Genomic DNA, 14,236 nt, shown 5'->3' with positions numbered 1-14,236 from the left:
GTTTGTTTGTTTTGTTTTGTTTTACTGCTTTTACCTGTTGTTTTACTAGCCCAACAATTGTGTGAAATTTTAATAATCCCATCTTGCCAAAAAGAAAACTGAAGCTTAGCCAAGCGTACATAATCAGTGAGTTGAGCATCATTTTCCCAGCATACTTCAGTGCTCCTATAGAGGTGTCAGTGCTAATCTCTGTGCATCAGGACACACAGGGAGAGGAGAGATTTTGTATGACACTGGCTGTGTTACCATTAGCAACAAAGAACATGGGCCCCTTGGACTCTGGCAAATATATAAAGTAGGTGAGGTGATTTTACCTATTTTCTCTCACTGCCTAGTTCCAGAAACCCACCGTTCTTTCATGCTGCCATAATTTATCCAACTCAAATCTGCTCAGAAAACCCAGAAACTTGAGAGATCAAAATAAGGGACATATGTTTAACCTGTTGACCTCAATGTTGAAGAAAATCATTATCAATTGAGTTACTTGTGTGTGTGTTTAATTAGCCACATCACCCTTTAGTTAAGTGTGAATGAACTTTATTTATAAGAATCTATTTACTTTCTGACTCTCTTTTGAGTGTTTGGCCTTATAGTGCTTTTCAATTCCTATCTTTTCTGTGGTAGTCCTATGAGTTTGGGTGATCCAAGGAAGACTCACCATCTGAAAATCCTCCTTTGAGTCCTGGAAATCTCAAAAATGGAAGTTGGGAAGGAATATTGAGGTAGTTTCTAGTGCCTCCCACCACTGCCTAACCCTAGAATTGCTCTTGTGTTGAAGGGCCGACGGTAGAGTCCCTGTGTGAGGATGTCATCTCTGTACTCACCGTGCTGTGTGAGAAGCTTCAAGCCTCCATCAAGTAAGTACTTCATGTATTACTGCTCTTACTCGCCCGTGGTCTATTTCAGAAAGAACTTTTGTCTGTGGTGTCATTTAAATTGTCATCCTATACAATTTGCACCTTAGTGACAATACATTTTTGGTATTCAACTGTCATTCATGAGAAATATATTCAGAGACCTTGAGTAAGCCTAAATTATCAAATACTGGTGCTGTAGGTTAAGCACTAACTGTTAACCACAATGTGGGTGGCTCATACCCACCAACTGCTCCTCAGAAACCCCATACAGGTTTGCTGTGAGTCAGAAGTGGTTTGATTACATTTGAAAACAGCAACAATTACTATGGAAGTGTGTAATATTCTGATGCATAAAATAGGTAAAAGGTACTTTGCACAGAAGGATTCATCTTTCCACATGGAACTAATTGGAAAGAATAAGGTTGTCCAGTTGTCTGACCTTCAGTGAGTTTTCTTCCTCTGCCAAATGAGGAGGTTGGAGTATATGGTCTTTCTCTATTTTTCCCTCATCCTATATGCTCACACATGTGTCTTAAAAAAAGAACATATTACCCTGATGTTTACATACTTTATTTGCACGCCAGTTTCATTCATTATTAGTTCATTTAAGGTGATGTCGATTGCTCATGCTCTCCAGGCAGCAAGTTAATAAGATAGGTGGTTCAGCATCTGTAGTAAAAGATCAGCCTTTTCAAGATGGAATGAAAACTCTCTACTTCTTTCATTTTAGCTATAAACTTAATTGCAATGTCTACAGCACAGTAAGATTCTGAAGTGCCCTTTGAGTTGTAGAAGAGACAGTAAGCTTATTATTTACTGATAATTCAAACATTTGATAATTCGAAGCATTTTTATTCATGGAATTTTTTTTAATGTTTTATTGTGAATTATATGATAGTTTACATGGGGGAACTTTAGTTTTACATTCATTCCATCGTATATCATCTCATTGCCATGGTTCCAATCCCCTCCATATTCATGGAGTTTTATATGCAGTGATGAGCAGGCAAAGCAGTCCAGTTTCATACATGAACAAGGTCTCTCAATTTGCTGGGAAACGTTACAGAAACTTGTTTTTCTGTTATTGTTGTTTACGTATCAGAAACTTGGGATCGCTTTTAAGCTAAGCTTACAAATACTCTTAAAAATTGATACTGAACAAGCTACTTATACTTTGATCATAGTCTCTAGGTCTGCCTTTGGGAAAAGTCAAATTAAGGCAATCAATAAAGAGATAATAAATTACAATTGCCGCCAAAATATGGCCCAGGTAAAGAAGGTTTATGTGGAATAATATAATAAAGATGCATTTTAAAAACAAATAAACAACACTGTTGCTAGACGCTCTGTAGCTTATCTGTAGGATAAGCACTAGACTGATAACCACAAGGTCAGCTATTCATATCTACCACCTGCTCTGTGGGAGAAAGATAAGGCTTTCTACTAGTCCTGGTGTGTTGTGGGTTAATGTGCTAGACTGCAAGGTCAGTTTGAATAGCAAGTTTGGCAGTTCAAGCCTCACCAGCCCATCCTCAGAAACCCTATACAGGGTCGCTCTGAGTCAGAGCTGACTTGATGGCACTTAACAACAACTCCCGTAGAGATTTGCAGCTTCGGAAACCCTATGAGTTAGAATAAACTCGATGGCAGTGGGCTTGGTTTTACAACAATTGAGATGGTGTTCTGTTAAGTCCTCTGTATGCTATGACCTGTCGTAAAACTATACCTCATATGCATGCAAAAGCTGCACAGTGAATAAGGAAGACCGTAGAAGAATTGATGCTTTTGAATTATGGTGTTGGAGGAAAATATTGAAAGTGCCATGGGCTGCCAAAAGAACCAATAGATCTGTTTTGGAAGAAGTGCAGCCAGAGTGCTCCTTGGAGGCCAGGATGGCCAAACTTTGTCTCTCATACTTTGGACATATTATCAGGAGGGACCAGTCACTGGAAGCATATCATGTTTGGTAAGCTGGAGGGTCAGAGAAAAAGAGGAAGACCTCAGCGAATTGGATTGGCCAAGTGGCAGCATCGATAGACTCAAGCATGGTAGCAATAGTGAGGTTGGCCCAGGATCGGGCAATGTTCCATTCTGCTGTGCATAAAGTCGCTATGAGTTGGTACCGACTTGATGGCACCTAACAAGTACAACATGCTATGACCAAATTAAGCTCTCTTTCCAGTAAGTCATCAACTCAGTGGCACATAACAACAACATATATTAAGCCAAACCTACTGCCAGCAAGTCGATTTTGACTCAGCGACCCTGTGAGGAAGGCAGTAGACCTGCTCCATCGGCTTTCTGTGGCTGTAAATCTTTATGAAGCAGACAGACTGCTTCATCTTTCTCCTGAGGAGAGGCTGCTGGGTTCAAATCACCAGCCTTTTGTTCGCAGCTCAGTGCTTAATCCACTGCGCCACAAAATGATGATCCCTATTTAATTTGTGAATAGTATAAACTAGAAATAAACAGCATTCAGTCTCATTTTTATCCCTACCGTCAGATTTCTGTCACCTAGGCAGACATTTCTGATCCTTAGACAAGTTCCAAGGCTGGACATAGTTCCCCTCAAGAGGGATGTGTTCAACAACATATGGCTGTAGGTGCCTCCCTCTGTACACTGCTGAGAGTCCTTAAGTGGCCCAAATGGTTAAGCATTTAGCCAACCAGAAGTGCCTTGGAAGAAAAGTCTGGTGATCTGCTTCCAAAAGATCGCAGTCTTCAAATCCCCATGGAGTACAGTTCTATTCTGTGCATATGGGGTTATTGTGAGACAGAATCAACGGGATGGCAGTGGGTTTGGGTTTTGTTTTCTGCTTCCTTTCCCATCCTTCCTAACTGTGGATGGTTGGAGCAGTGGGGCTGGGACTCAGCCTATCATCCTTACCAGAGGGCTCTAGCACATATTATGGGACCCCTATCTGTCGAGTGCGAATGGCACCTGGTTTAACTTGGACAGTCCCAGATTGTGCTGGTTGGTAATGATTACAATCACCTTTGTACACTCTCCAAAGTGTCTTGGTTTGAATACGCTATATAGTCACCCTCCCCACCCCCACTGAGTTTTGTTTCTCATTGGCTTCTCTTCTAAGAGGAACCCTTCAAGAGTGGTATTTTGTTTACTGTTGGCTCAACTGCATTTTCTTTGTTAGATTACCTGTGTTAAAACCTCAGTTCTTCCACTTTCTGGCTCTTGATTTTGTAAAAAATTGTAATTTCCTCATCTCTAAATTCAGTATGTATGTGAAGGCTTTTGTAAGGATAAAATGAGGCGATTCATTTCATGGACTGTTGCTTCACCAAAGATTGCCAGGAACGTTCCAAGCTAACAGAATGAAGTTATTGTCTTCATGCAGCAAAGGCACCTGTACACTGTGGGGACCCACAGGTGTTAGGAGATACTGCTGTAAGCTTTGGACTTGATTTCCCTGATTTGGGGGTGTATTTAATAAAACATGAGTTCTGTTCAAGAAGTGGGTGCTGTCCTAAAGTGGGGGCACTGCTTACATTGGGCATCTTGATGGTTATCTGTCAAGTGGGGTGACTAGGGGGAAGGTAGTATCGATATGAGGATCCTGGTGGCACTGGTTAAATGCTTGGCTGTGAACTGAAAGATTCATGGTTTGAATCCACCAGCCATTCTGTGGCAGAAAGACGTTGACAGGCTAGTTTCATAAAAATTCCATACACTCTGGGAAACCCTATAGGGCTGTTCTCCTTTGTCATATGGGATTTACTATGTGTCAGAATCAACTTGAGGGTAAACGGGTTCAGTTTAGTGTGGTCATTAGGACCATCAGAACTTTGAAAAATACAAACTGTGTTTATTACTTAACAGGCAGAGGAAATCAAGCTAAAAAAATGTTCTGCATCGTTTGTGAAGGGACAAAGTCCTGAGTTCTTAAGTCTAGTACAGTGGGGCACTCCTTGCATCTGTGCTAATTAATAATTTTAAATTACCCATCTTGAATACTCAAAAGGAATTTATAGGTCTATAAACAATAGATTTCAAAAGTGCCATTGGTCATTGGTTGGGGAAACATCTTAAGCGAAGTCCAGTAAGGGCCTCATATTACAGGGTTGAAGTTCATGGTCCTTTAAAACCTGACAGCTCTAATGTCAGCCTCAGGGACCATGTGGCCTGGATTATCTGGTATAATCCCCGGGTAAGCCTATGTTGTCATTATAATCACATTGTTATGTGCTATACGTCACTTGTTGACTCGTAGCAACCACATGTGGCAAAGTAAAACTACCCCGGGGGTTTCCAGGCTGTGATATTGATGGGAGCAGATTGCCAGGACTTTACTCCTGTGGGACAGCTGGTGGGTTTGAACCACTGACCTTGTGGTTCGCAGTCCAGTGCTTACCCTACAGTGCCACACCAGACTTCTTTCGAAGACTGTTGAGCTGATTGCTGCTGTTGTTGTTTCCATCGAGTTGGTTCTGACTCATAGTGACCCTGTATTGGATTTCCAAGGAGCACTGGTGGATTTGAACTGCCGACCTTGCAGCTCAAACCGACTTTGCAGTCCAGTGCATTATCCTGTGGAGTAGCTGCTGGGTTCCAAACTGCTGACCTTTCAGTTAGCTGTCCAGCATAACAATTGTGCCACCAGGACTGTTTCCAAAAAGATTGTTGCTGTTAATTGCCTTTCAATCAGTGTAGCGAGCCTATATGGGGTGTCCAAGGAGCCACTGGTGAGTTTGAACCACCGACCTTGCAGTTCAACTGACCTTTTGGTACAGAGCTAATCCTTCAGTGCTATACAGGGACTGTAATCTATAAAGATTACAGTCTAGGAATGGTGTGGGGCAGTTCTGCTTTGTCTCATTGCATAGAGTCACTATGAGTTGGATGGAATGGGTTCGATGGCATACAACAACAGAGTTCTTAGAGGGTTTTTTGTTGTTATTGTTTTGTTTTTTAACAATATTGACCTTGTCTCCCTTAAAAATAGATTGAAATTTAGTTAGGCTAAAAAGAGAGAGTTCAATGATTGCGTGGATGGAATTAGAACAAACTTGACCTTCTGTGTTTTTTATTGCCTTACTGTATCTTGCTGTCTCCAAGACTGCTTTCGCATAGGTTCCTCTCCAATATTTGTTCTAAGAGGAGAGGGAAGGCTGGAGGCAGATAGACAGAGGATGAATAAATATCATTCTAAGCCCAATTACCCTTCCAAAAATTCTTGGATTTAAACAGCATCTTGTAACTCAATTTGCTTAATATAGAACTCTATTAATACCATATCTCCAAGGCACATGAGTGAATCATTCTGATGCATTTTCTGCATCCACCTAAGAGATTGAACAAATGAATATACAACCCCACTGAGCTAAAAGCCCTATGAAGTTGTTCAGGGTCACTATAAGTTGAATCAGCTCAGCAGCACAACAACCACAACAACAATATTTATAGGAATTGACTCAACAGCACATAACAACAACAATATTTACAGGAACAGATTGCCAGCTCTTTTCTCTTGCTGAGCCATAGGTGGGCTTGAACCACCAACCTTTTGGATAACAGCCAAACGCTTAATGACTGCACCACCATGGCTCCTTTTCCTGAGAACTCTAGAGGTCCAGAACATGCTGCCCAATTGCTATCCCAGTAAACTTGTTAGAATGGGTAACTGCTTGGCCTTCACAACCACTGGTCTGCCCGTGAGGGGTCTTCTCTCATGTGCCTAGCAGAAATTCAGAGATGAGTCAAGAATAAGACCCACAGAGCTTTAGCCTGTCAACCATGAAATGCTCAAACAAAAGACCAAGAAAGGTGACTCACAGCCTTCCTAAGTCCTTTTACCCTAGTGTAGTTTGAAATTGACTGCTTTCTAGACTCCTTCCTGCCTTGCAGCTTCCAAATATGTGTCTGTACACAACCAAGCATTGAACACTTAGTGGGGAGACATGTGTGTATACATACCGAGTAAGCTATATGGGTGGGAAGTGCTTCCATTTTGAGCATCTCCTTTCATGACATGACTCGGGCAGGGCCCTGAGCATCGTTTTCCCATCTGCAGCCCACAGAAAAGCTGCCAGGCTATCTGTCAGTCTCCAGGGAGACTCTGAGGCCAGTTTCCTTGGCAATGCATTACCTCATCAGCAAGTCGGATGACTTGGAGCTGCACACTTTGCAGATGCTCATAGGAATCTTGGTTACGTATAGCTTTCTCATGATCTCAGAAATTGGGTCTTAATAGTTTTGTGATTGGGGTGGGGGGGAGGAAAGAACTGTTTTATTTAGGCATTCATATTTCTCAGTCATGGGTCAAGTCATTGGTCAGAGAGATTAACCTGGTACTAGCTTTTCAAATATTATTGTTACATGCCATCGAGTCATTCCAACTCATAGTGACCCTGTATAGGGTTTCTGAGGAGCTGCTGGTGTGTTTGAACTGCTGACCTTTCAGTGAGCAGTCCAGTGCTTATCCTAGAGCCCCTCATAGCCACAGCAGTGGGTTCATACATACCAAACATCATGAAGATGACACAGAACTGGGCATTATTTCCCCATGAGTCGGAGCTGACACAACAGCAGCTGACAACAACAACATAACAATGTCAGCCCTGAAATATTTTCCACAACTGAATTTTTTAAGGTGGCTGATAATTCATATTGTGGCCCTCCAGTGTTGTCATCTTCCAATCTGTGTATAGGATCCAAAGTGATTTTTCTAAACATAACTCTAGTCGTGTCCCACCATCTACGTAGGTCTCCCAGGCTCTGATCCCTACCCAACCTCGATCCCTATTGCATGTGGATGGTACCCTTATACTCTGTTCTCCAACCCCAAACTTCACAACTTCGTCCTCTTGCTCTCTGGTCCCTAACCCTTGGCACATACCCTTCCTCCAACTGACTTATAGTTGGAGAATTAGGTTTCCTTTCTGGGTCTTTCCAAGGAGGACTAGGAAACCCACCCATGTACTCTCATAGAGGCTTGTGTTAAATTACTCCTTCATAGCACTTCTCACGTGGCCCTTTATCTACTTGCTTACTTAACTGTGTAGTCCCATGAGAATGTACTGTTTCAGGTCAGGGACTATTTCTTCTGCAAAAGTATGGGAAGTTTGTAGGAGTAGGAGCCTAGAAACATTAAATCTTTACATGGTGCAAGAATGGCTAATGATTATTGCATTTCTTTACTCTTCTTCCAACCACCACCTTCCTCATGACAAATAGTAATAATTACTATGGAAACTCAACCCTTACACACCCATCTCTTCTCTCTTAGAGGGTGTGATAGAGTAAGACCAAATAGAAGTGGAATTTACTTCTTCAAAATTATAGTATTGGACTCTTAATTGCACAGTTACCTTTGGACAAGGGACATCGTTTTAGAGTGTGGGTCAGCAGATTTGTTCTATAAGGGGTCATACTATCCCTGGCTCATATTCTTCTTTGTTTTTGATTGCCTTACAACCCTTCAAAAATGCAAAAACCATTACTAACTATGGGCAAGGAGTCCTGGTGTAGCGCTGTGGGCTAATGCACTGGACTGCAAAGTCATTTGAACCACAAGGCCAGTGGTTCAAGCTCACCAGCTGCTCCTTGGAAACTCTATACAGGGTCACTATGGGTCAGAAATGACTTGGCAGCACTTAACAACAACTATGGGCAAGATTTGGTCTTCAGCTTATAGTTGCCAATCCTTTTTAGAGCATATTGGGTTTACAGAGTGACATCATCAGAGTGATTAACATAGCGATTGTTATCTTTCTGTACTTTGTTTTGCAACTGGACAATCTCTGAATTTGACAGTTGCAAGGATGTAACCTTCTTGCCTTGAAAGGATTTGCCGTTAACTTCTCATTCTTGTCACTTTCAGCTTCCTGTCTGTCACCAGTCTTGTCTTCTTTCCACTCCCTTCTCCTGGGAACCACTTGAACTGTTAAAGACATTAGCCAGCCAGTGGAATTTAAATTAGGAGAAAAGAGACATTACCAAAATGATTTTTTCAAAAATTATTTTTGAAAGCAAGTTTCTCCTTTTTCTGAATATTCCATTCCATGCAGAATTGCTGAGTGAACTCTCTTATAAGTGTTCATTACACATTAGTAGTAACTTGTCCTTGGTAACGAAATTCTTCCTTACCTTCAGCTGGCACTCCTGCCACCTACCTGAATTTTAATATTTTCTGGAAAGTTGGGCAGAGAACTTAATCTGAATATAAAGATGTGCTTTCCATAAAGTTTCCTAATAGGACTCTGTTGCAGGTTCTCATAGTGACCAATTTTGGGAAAATAATTTGCCCACTGAAAAGCCATGTTACTTCAAAAATGAAAACTACAAACCCAGTTGTTGTTGTTGTTGTTATTGTTAATTGCCTGTGAGTTGGTTCCAACTTATAGTGACCCTGTACAGTGTTTCCAAGGCTTTTTTAAATCTTTAAGGGAGCAGAAAGCCTCATCTTTCTCCTGTAGAGTGGCTGGCAGGCTCGAACCATGGGCCCTGTGGTTCACAGTCCAGCGCTTATCCTATGAAGCCTCTGTGGTCCCTCAAAAGTTCAATACAGTGTAGTAATATATTGACTAATTAAGAGATAGCATGCTAAATAGTTTAACAGGGTTAGACAAATAAACATTAAAAATTAGTGCTTCTACGTCCAGCCGATAAGAGAGGGCATATGCATAAGAACACCCACACTTGCAGATAATGCCTACTTGCCCTGGCTTCGATGACTGGATGATCGGAGCTCAACCAGAAGTAAAAAGAAGAGGGGAAAAAAAAAAAAAGTATTCTCATACAATTTGATGAACTTGACCTACACCTATGGAAGCAGTAGCTCAAAAGAGGGAACAAGTCTTTACAGCAAGAATCATTCCCACCCCCTCCACACACAGAGTAGACAGGGATGGACAACTTGGACATTGGCTACCCAAAATGGGGGATTACAAAGGCAAGAAGTGACTGGCTTATAAGCTTTCAAGAGGGAACCTAGACCCAGAGGGCCTGGAGGAAGGTAGAATCTCCAGTGAGTAGTATTCACTCTGACTAGGTGGGGCTGATGCAACGAAATGCAGACGGGTCTCTTGTGATACAATAGTGAATAATTGTTATCAGGACTGATTGTGAGGGTTGGAAATGTAAGGGTGGACTTTTTATAGCAAGGAGGGGAATGATGGACTTTTCAGTCTAGGAGTGGAGGTCCCTAGGACCATCAAGGGAGAAGAGCAGAGAGCGGGACCCTACCCAGAGAAGCAGTGATGCCTGAAATGGAGCCAGAGATGATGATGTGGAGCTATGGAGCAGCTGGAGACTCTAGACCCAGAGAGGGAGAGCGACTGTGTGCTGAAGACCTGGGGGGCACGGGGGAAGGATAGCATGGAGGGGATTGTAACCATGGCAATGAGACAATATACGATAGAATGAATGTAAAACTAATGTTCTCCCATGTAAACTGTCACATAATTCACAATAAATCATTTAAGGAAAAAAAATCATCATATGCTCTCATATACAAAATATCTTCAAAAATGCTATAATAATATGCATATTTGTTATTAAATGTTATATATCTGGTATGTGAAAAAAATTAGTGCTTCTAGAATAAACTATGGACTTAAATTATTGATTATGTATTAATATTGCCTCATTGGAGTTCTGGTGGCACTGAAGGATAAGCACCGGACTGCTAACCACAAGGTCTGCAGCTCAAATCCACCCGTCATTCCTTGATAGGAAGATGAGACTTTCTGCTCCTGTAAAAATTTACCATCTCAGAAACTCTACACAGAAGATTTCCTTGAGTTAGAACTGATGTGACCACACACAACAGCACTGCTTCATCAATTGTAACAAATGTACCATAAAACACAATCATTGCTGCTGTTGTTGTTAAATGTCAAGTCAGTTCTGACCCATAGCGACCCTGTATAGGGTTTCCAAGGATCAGCTAGTAAGCTTGAACCAGCAACCTTGTAGACCAAACCAACTTTACAGTCCAGTGCATTAACCCATAGCACCACACCAAGACTCCCAAACATAATGATATTTAATGTTTATAATAGAAGAAGGGCCTGGTGATCTATTCTGAAAAAGTAGCCATTGAAAATCTTATGCAGCACGGCTCTACTCTGACACATGAGTTGGAGCCAGCTCCATGGAGATTGGTTATGTACATGCATGTAACAGGAATGCACAGAGTCTATAATGTACATTTCTATAGTGTTTGCTCAATTTTTCTGTAAATCTGAAATGATTCTAAAAACTTGTGTCTGTTATTAAAAATTCTTTTTTTAAATCCTAGCCCTTGTCCCCAAATGAAAATTCCACAGTGGCTAACATTGTTCCAAGGGTTCCTCCCCTGACCACATCTTTGGTGTCACCTTTGATGACGTGTGTGTATCTTTGCTTCTCCGCAGTGACAACCAGCATCTGCAGCTGCTGTACTCGGAGTGCATCCTGTCTGTGCTCAGCAGCTGCTCCATCACCATGCACCTGCATCGAGGCTTCACAGACCTGGTCTGGTGAGCACGACCCCTCCCCCAGTGCCTGGGCTCCAACTACAGCATCCGTGACCACCAGGAGTGCCACCAGGGTGGGAGCATCCTCGAGGGAACTTGCTTTGCACACACTCATCGGACCCAAACACAGAAATAGATGAAGTTGCGCCAAAATAAGTTTCCAAGACCCTCTTTAGTTTTGTGTACATCATAGGCTCATGAGGGTATCAGTAAGGAGATTGTAGGTGATCATCTCATCCTGAAAACAATGAAGGGCACCAGAAACTTTGACCAGGGAAACAAGAAATCACCTTATTCTGAGTCCTGCCTGGTACATTCACCATCTTGACCTGAATACTAGTCACTTAGTCTAGTATTTTAGGGATAGTGCAAACTAATTCAGTCACTGAGAACACTGTGGAGTCTAGTTCTCCTCTGGCATCTACAGAGTCACCAGGAGTTCTAATGGAGTCCCTGATAACAGGTGTTCAATGGAAGTATTAGGTTACTAGAGCCAACAGGGCCTACACGTAACCACCGAGCTGCTCTGGGTTATTGGGGATACCCACGGGGAGGAAGTAAAATGGCATGTGTCCGTATGGAATTTAAATTAACTTCTCAAATGAGGATTGCAGATTGTCTTGTTATTCTTGATAAAAGGAAGCTTCACGACACAGCCATCTAGCATTGTTTCTTAAAGTGTTGGAAAGACAAGGGAAATAGGAGCGTAACTTAGCCAGAAGAAATCAATCCAGCACCCAGCTCTCTTGAGTCATGTGCAGGGTCTCTGGCATTTACCTGTGTTACCATTTGACTTGTGGTCAAACTTCTTTCTCTTTCTATTTCTTCCCAGGAAAAACCTTTGCCCAGCTCTCATAGTGATTTTGGGGAATCCAATTCATGACAAAACCATCACATCAGCTCACAGCAGCAGCACGAGTACAAGCGTCGAGTCCGACTCTGCAGCCCCAGGAGTTTCTGACCACGGTCGAGGATCAGGCTGTTCCTCCACAGCGCCAGCCCTGAGCGGGCCCGTAGCACGCACCATCTATTACATTGCTGCTGAGCTGGTCCGGCTGGTGGGGTCAGTGGATTCCCTGAAACCCGTGCTACAGTCCCTCTACCACCGCATACTGCTCTATCCCCCGGCCCAGCACCGGGTAGAAGCCATCAAAATCATGAAAGAGGTAGGGGGGCAGTAGAAAGCAGCGCTGGGCTTGTCAGGGGAACCTTACACAGCATTGTACTCTTAGGAAGCACTCAGAAAACGTTTGCAACCACTCACTCTAATCCAATTGCTACCGCACAGTAACGAACAATATCTCTGGAGTCCATGTGAGAGAGCATGTGGCGGGGGCCAGGTAAGGAGGCGTTTTTAATTGCTCCCTGATGCAAAGCTATTTGGTAATGTAGCTATGTGCTTGTTAATATTCCAGTGTATATTCACTGACTGAGCCCGAGGCTAAGATGTCACTTAGATACTGTTTGTGCTCTAGTTGGTGTTAATTGCTATCAAGTAGACACCAACTCATTCCAACCTTATGAATAACAGAATGAAATGTTGCTGATTCTGTGCCCTCCTTACCGTTAAGTTGGCAGAGCCAGTTCTTGCTGTCTTTGTGTCACTTTATCTCACTGAGGGGCTCCCTCTTATTTGCGGACCCTGTATCAAACACTTCTCGAATTATTTGCTCAGCATACAGATTGAACAGGTATAGTGAAAGAATACAACCCTGATCATGGTATTTTCAATAACCTCATACGCATGTGAAAATTAGACAATAAAAAAGACCATAGAAGAATTGATGCATTTGAGTTATGGTGTTGGAGGAGATAATTAAGACTAATATGGACTGCCAAAAGAACAAACAAATTTGTGTTGGTAAAAGTACAGTCAGAATGTTTCTTAGAAGACAGAATGGCCAGACTTGATCTCTCATTGTTGTTGTTGTTGTTAAGTGCTGTGGAGTCGGTTCCGATTCATAGTGATCCTGTTTAGGGTTTTCAAGGAGGAGCTGGCAAGTTTGAACTGCCAACCCTGCAATTAAGATTTGCACATATTATCAGGAGGGATCATTCTCTGGAGAAGGACATCATGCTTGGTTGTAAACTGGAGGATCAGCAGAGAAGAGGAAGACCCCAAATGAGATGGAGTGGCACAGTGGCGGCAGCAGTGGGCTCCAGTGTAGCAGAGATTGTGAGGTTGGCGCAGGAATAGGCAGTGTTTCATTCTGTTGTGTGTAAGATCACTAAGTTGGTACCAACTCGACAGCACTTAACAACAACAAAAACAACTACCATACATGATGTCCTTCTTTATCAGTTGGTTCCTCCTGATGATGTGTGTGTCCAGAGCTGAGTGTGCAGATACTCTCGTATATGTGTCTATTCTTTTACCGAAACCAGATCTCAAAATGCTTTTATACACAGGTTCTACAGAAGCCAACAGAGGCCATCATAAATCTCCGGATTGCCAAAGGGAACAGTATTGCCCATTTCTTCTTATATCTCACACACATCATGACCCCAGTGAGAACTGCAGGATTGCCTTGCTTGTGCTAGTCATTCCAGTGCCTTTCATGGTGCTCAGGAGGAATTGGGATTGTTTTGAAAATACTTTCAAAACATTTCCTTGCCATTCTTGTATTTGTCGACTTGTTGATCACAATCACACTGTGTTTACTTTTGATACCTATCACCACAAAAGACAAGGAGCTCTGGTAGCATAGTAGTTATGAATTGGGCTGCAAACTGCAAGGTCAGCAGTTCAAAACAACCAGCTGTTCTGTGGGAGAAAGATGAGGCTTTCTGCTCCTGTAAAGATTTACAGCCTCGGAAATTGACTGCACAGTACATCACCACCACCACCATAATCACCACCACCACCACTACCATAATCACCACCACCACCACCACCACCACCA

At 42.4% G+C, this 14,236-nt stretch overlaps 1 protein-coding gene across 1 annotated transcript in view; it reads left to right on the top strand.

Annotated features, from left to right (window-relative positions):
• Window positions 1-14,236, top strand: part of KIAA1244 (KIAA1244 ortholog) — a 243,304-nt gene that overhangs the window by 129,999 nt on the left and 99,069 nt on the right. The window contains exons 8-10 of the mRNA XM_006834625.1: window positions 779-857; window positions 11,232-11,336; window positions 12,166-12,499. Coding sequence (XP_006834688.1) covers window positions 779-857; window positions 11,232-11,336; window positions 12,166-12,499 — 518 coding nt within the window. The remainder of the gene's footprint in view (window positions 1-778; window positions 858-11,231; window positions 11,337-12,165; window positions 12,500-14,236) is intronic.

The sequence above is a fragment of the Chrysochloris asiatica genome, unplaced genomic scaffold (assembly GCF_000296735.1).
Source record: "Chrysochloris asiatica unplaced genomic scaffold, ChrAsi1.0 scaffold00013, whole genome shotgun sequence".
Taxonomy (NCBI): Eukaryota; Metazoa; Chordata; class Mammalia; order Afrosoricida; family Chrysochloridae; genus Chrysochloris; species Chrysochloris asiatica.
Note: the sequence above shows the minus strand (reverse complement) of the source record. Positions and strands in the feature narration are given on the sequence as shown.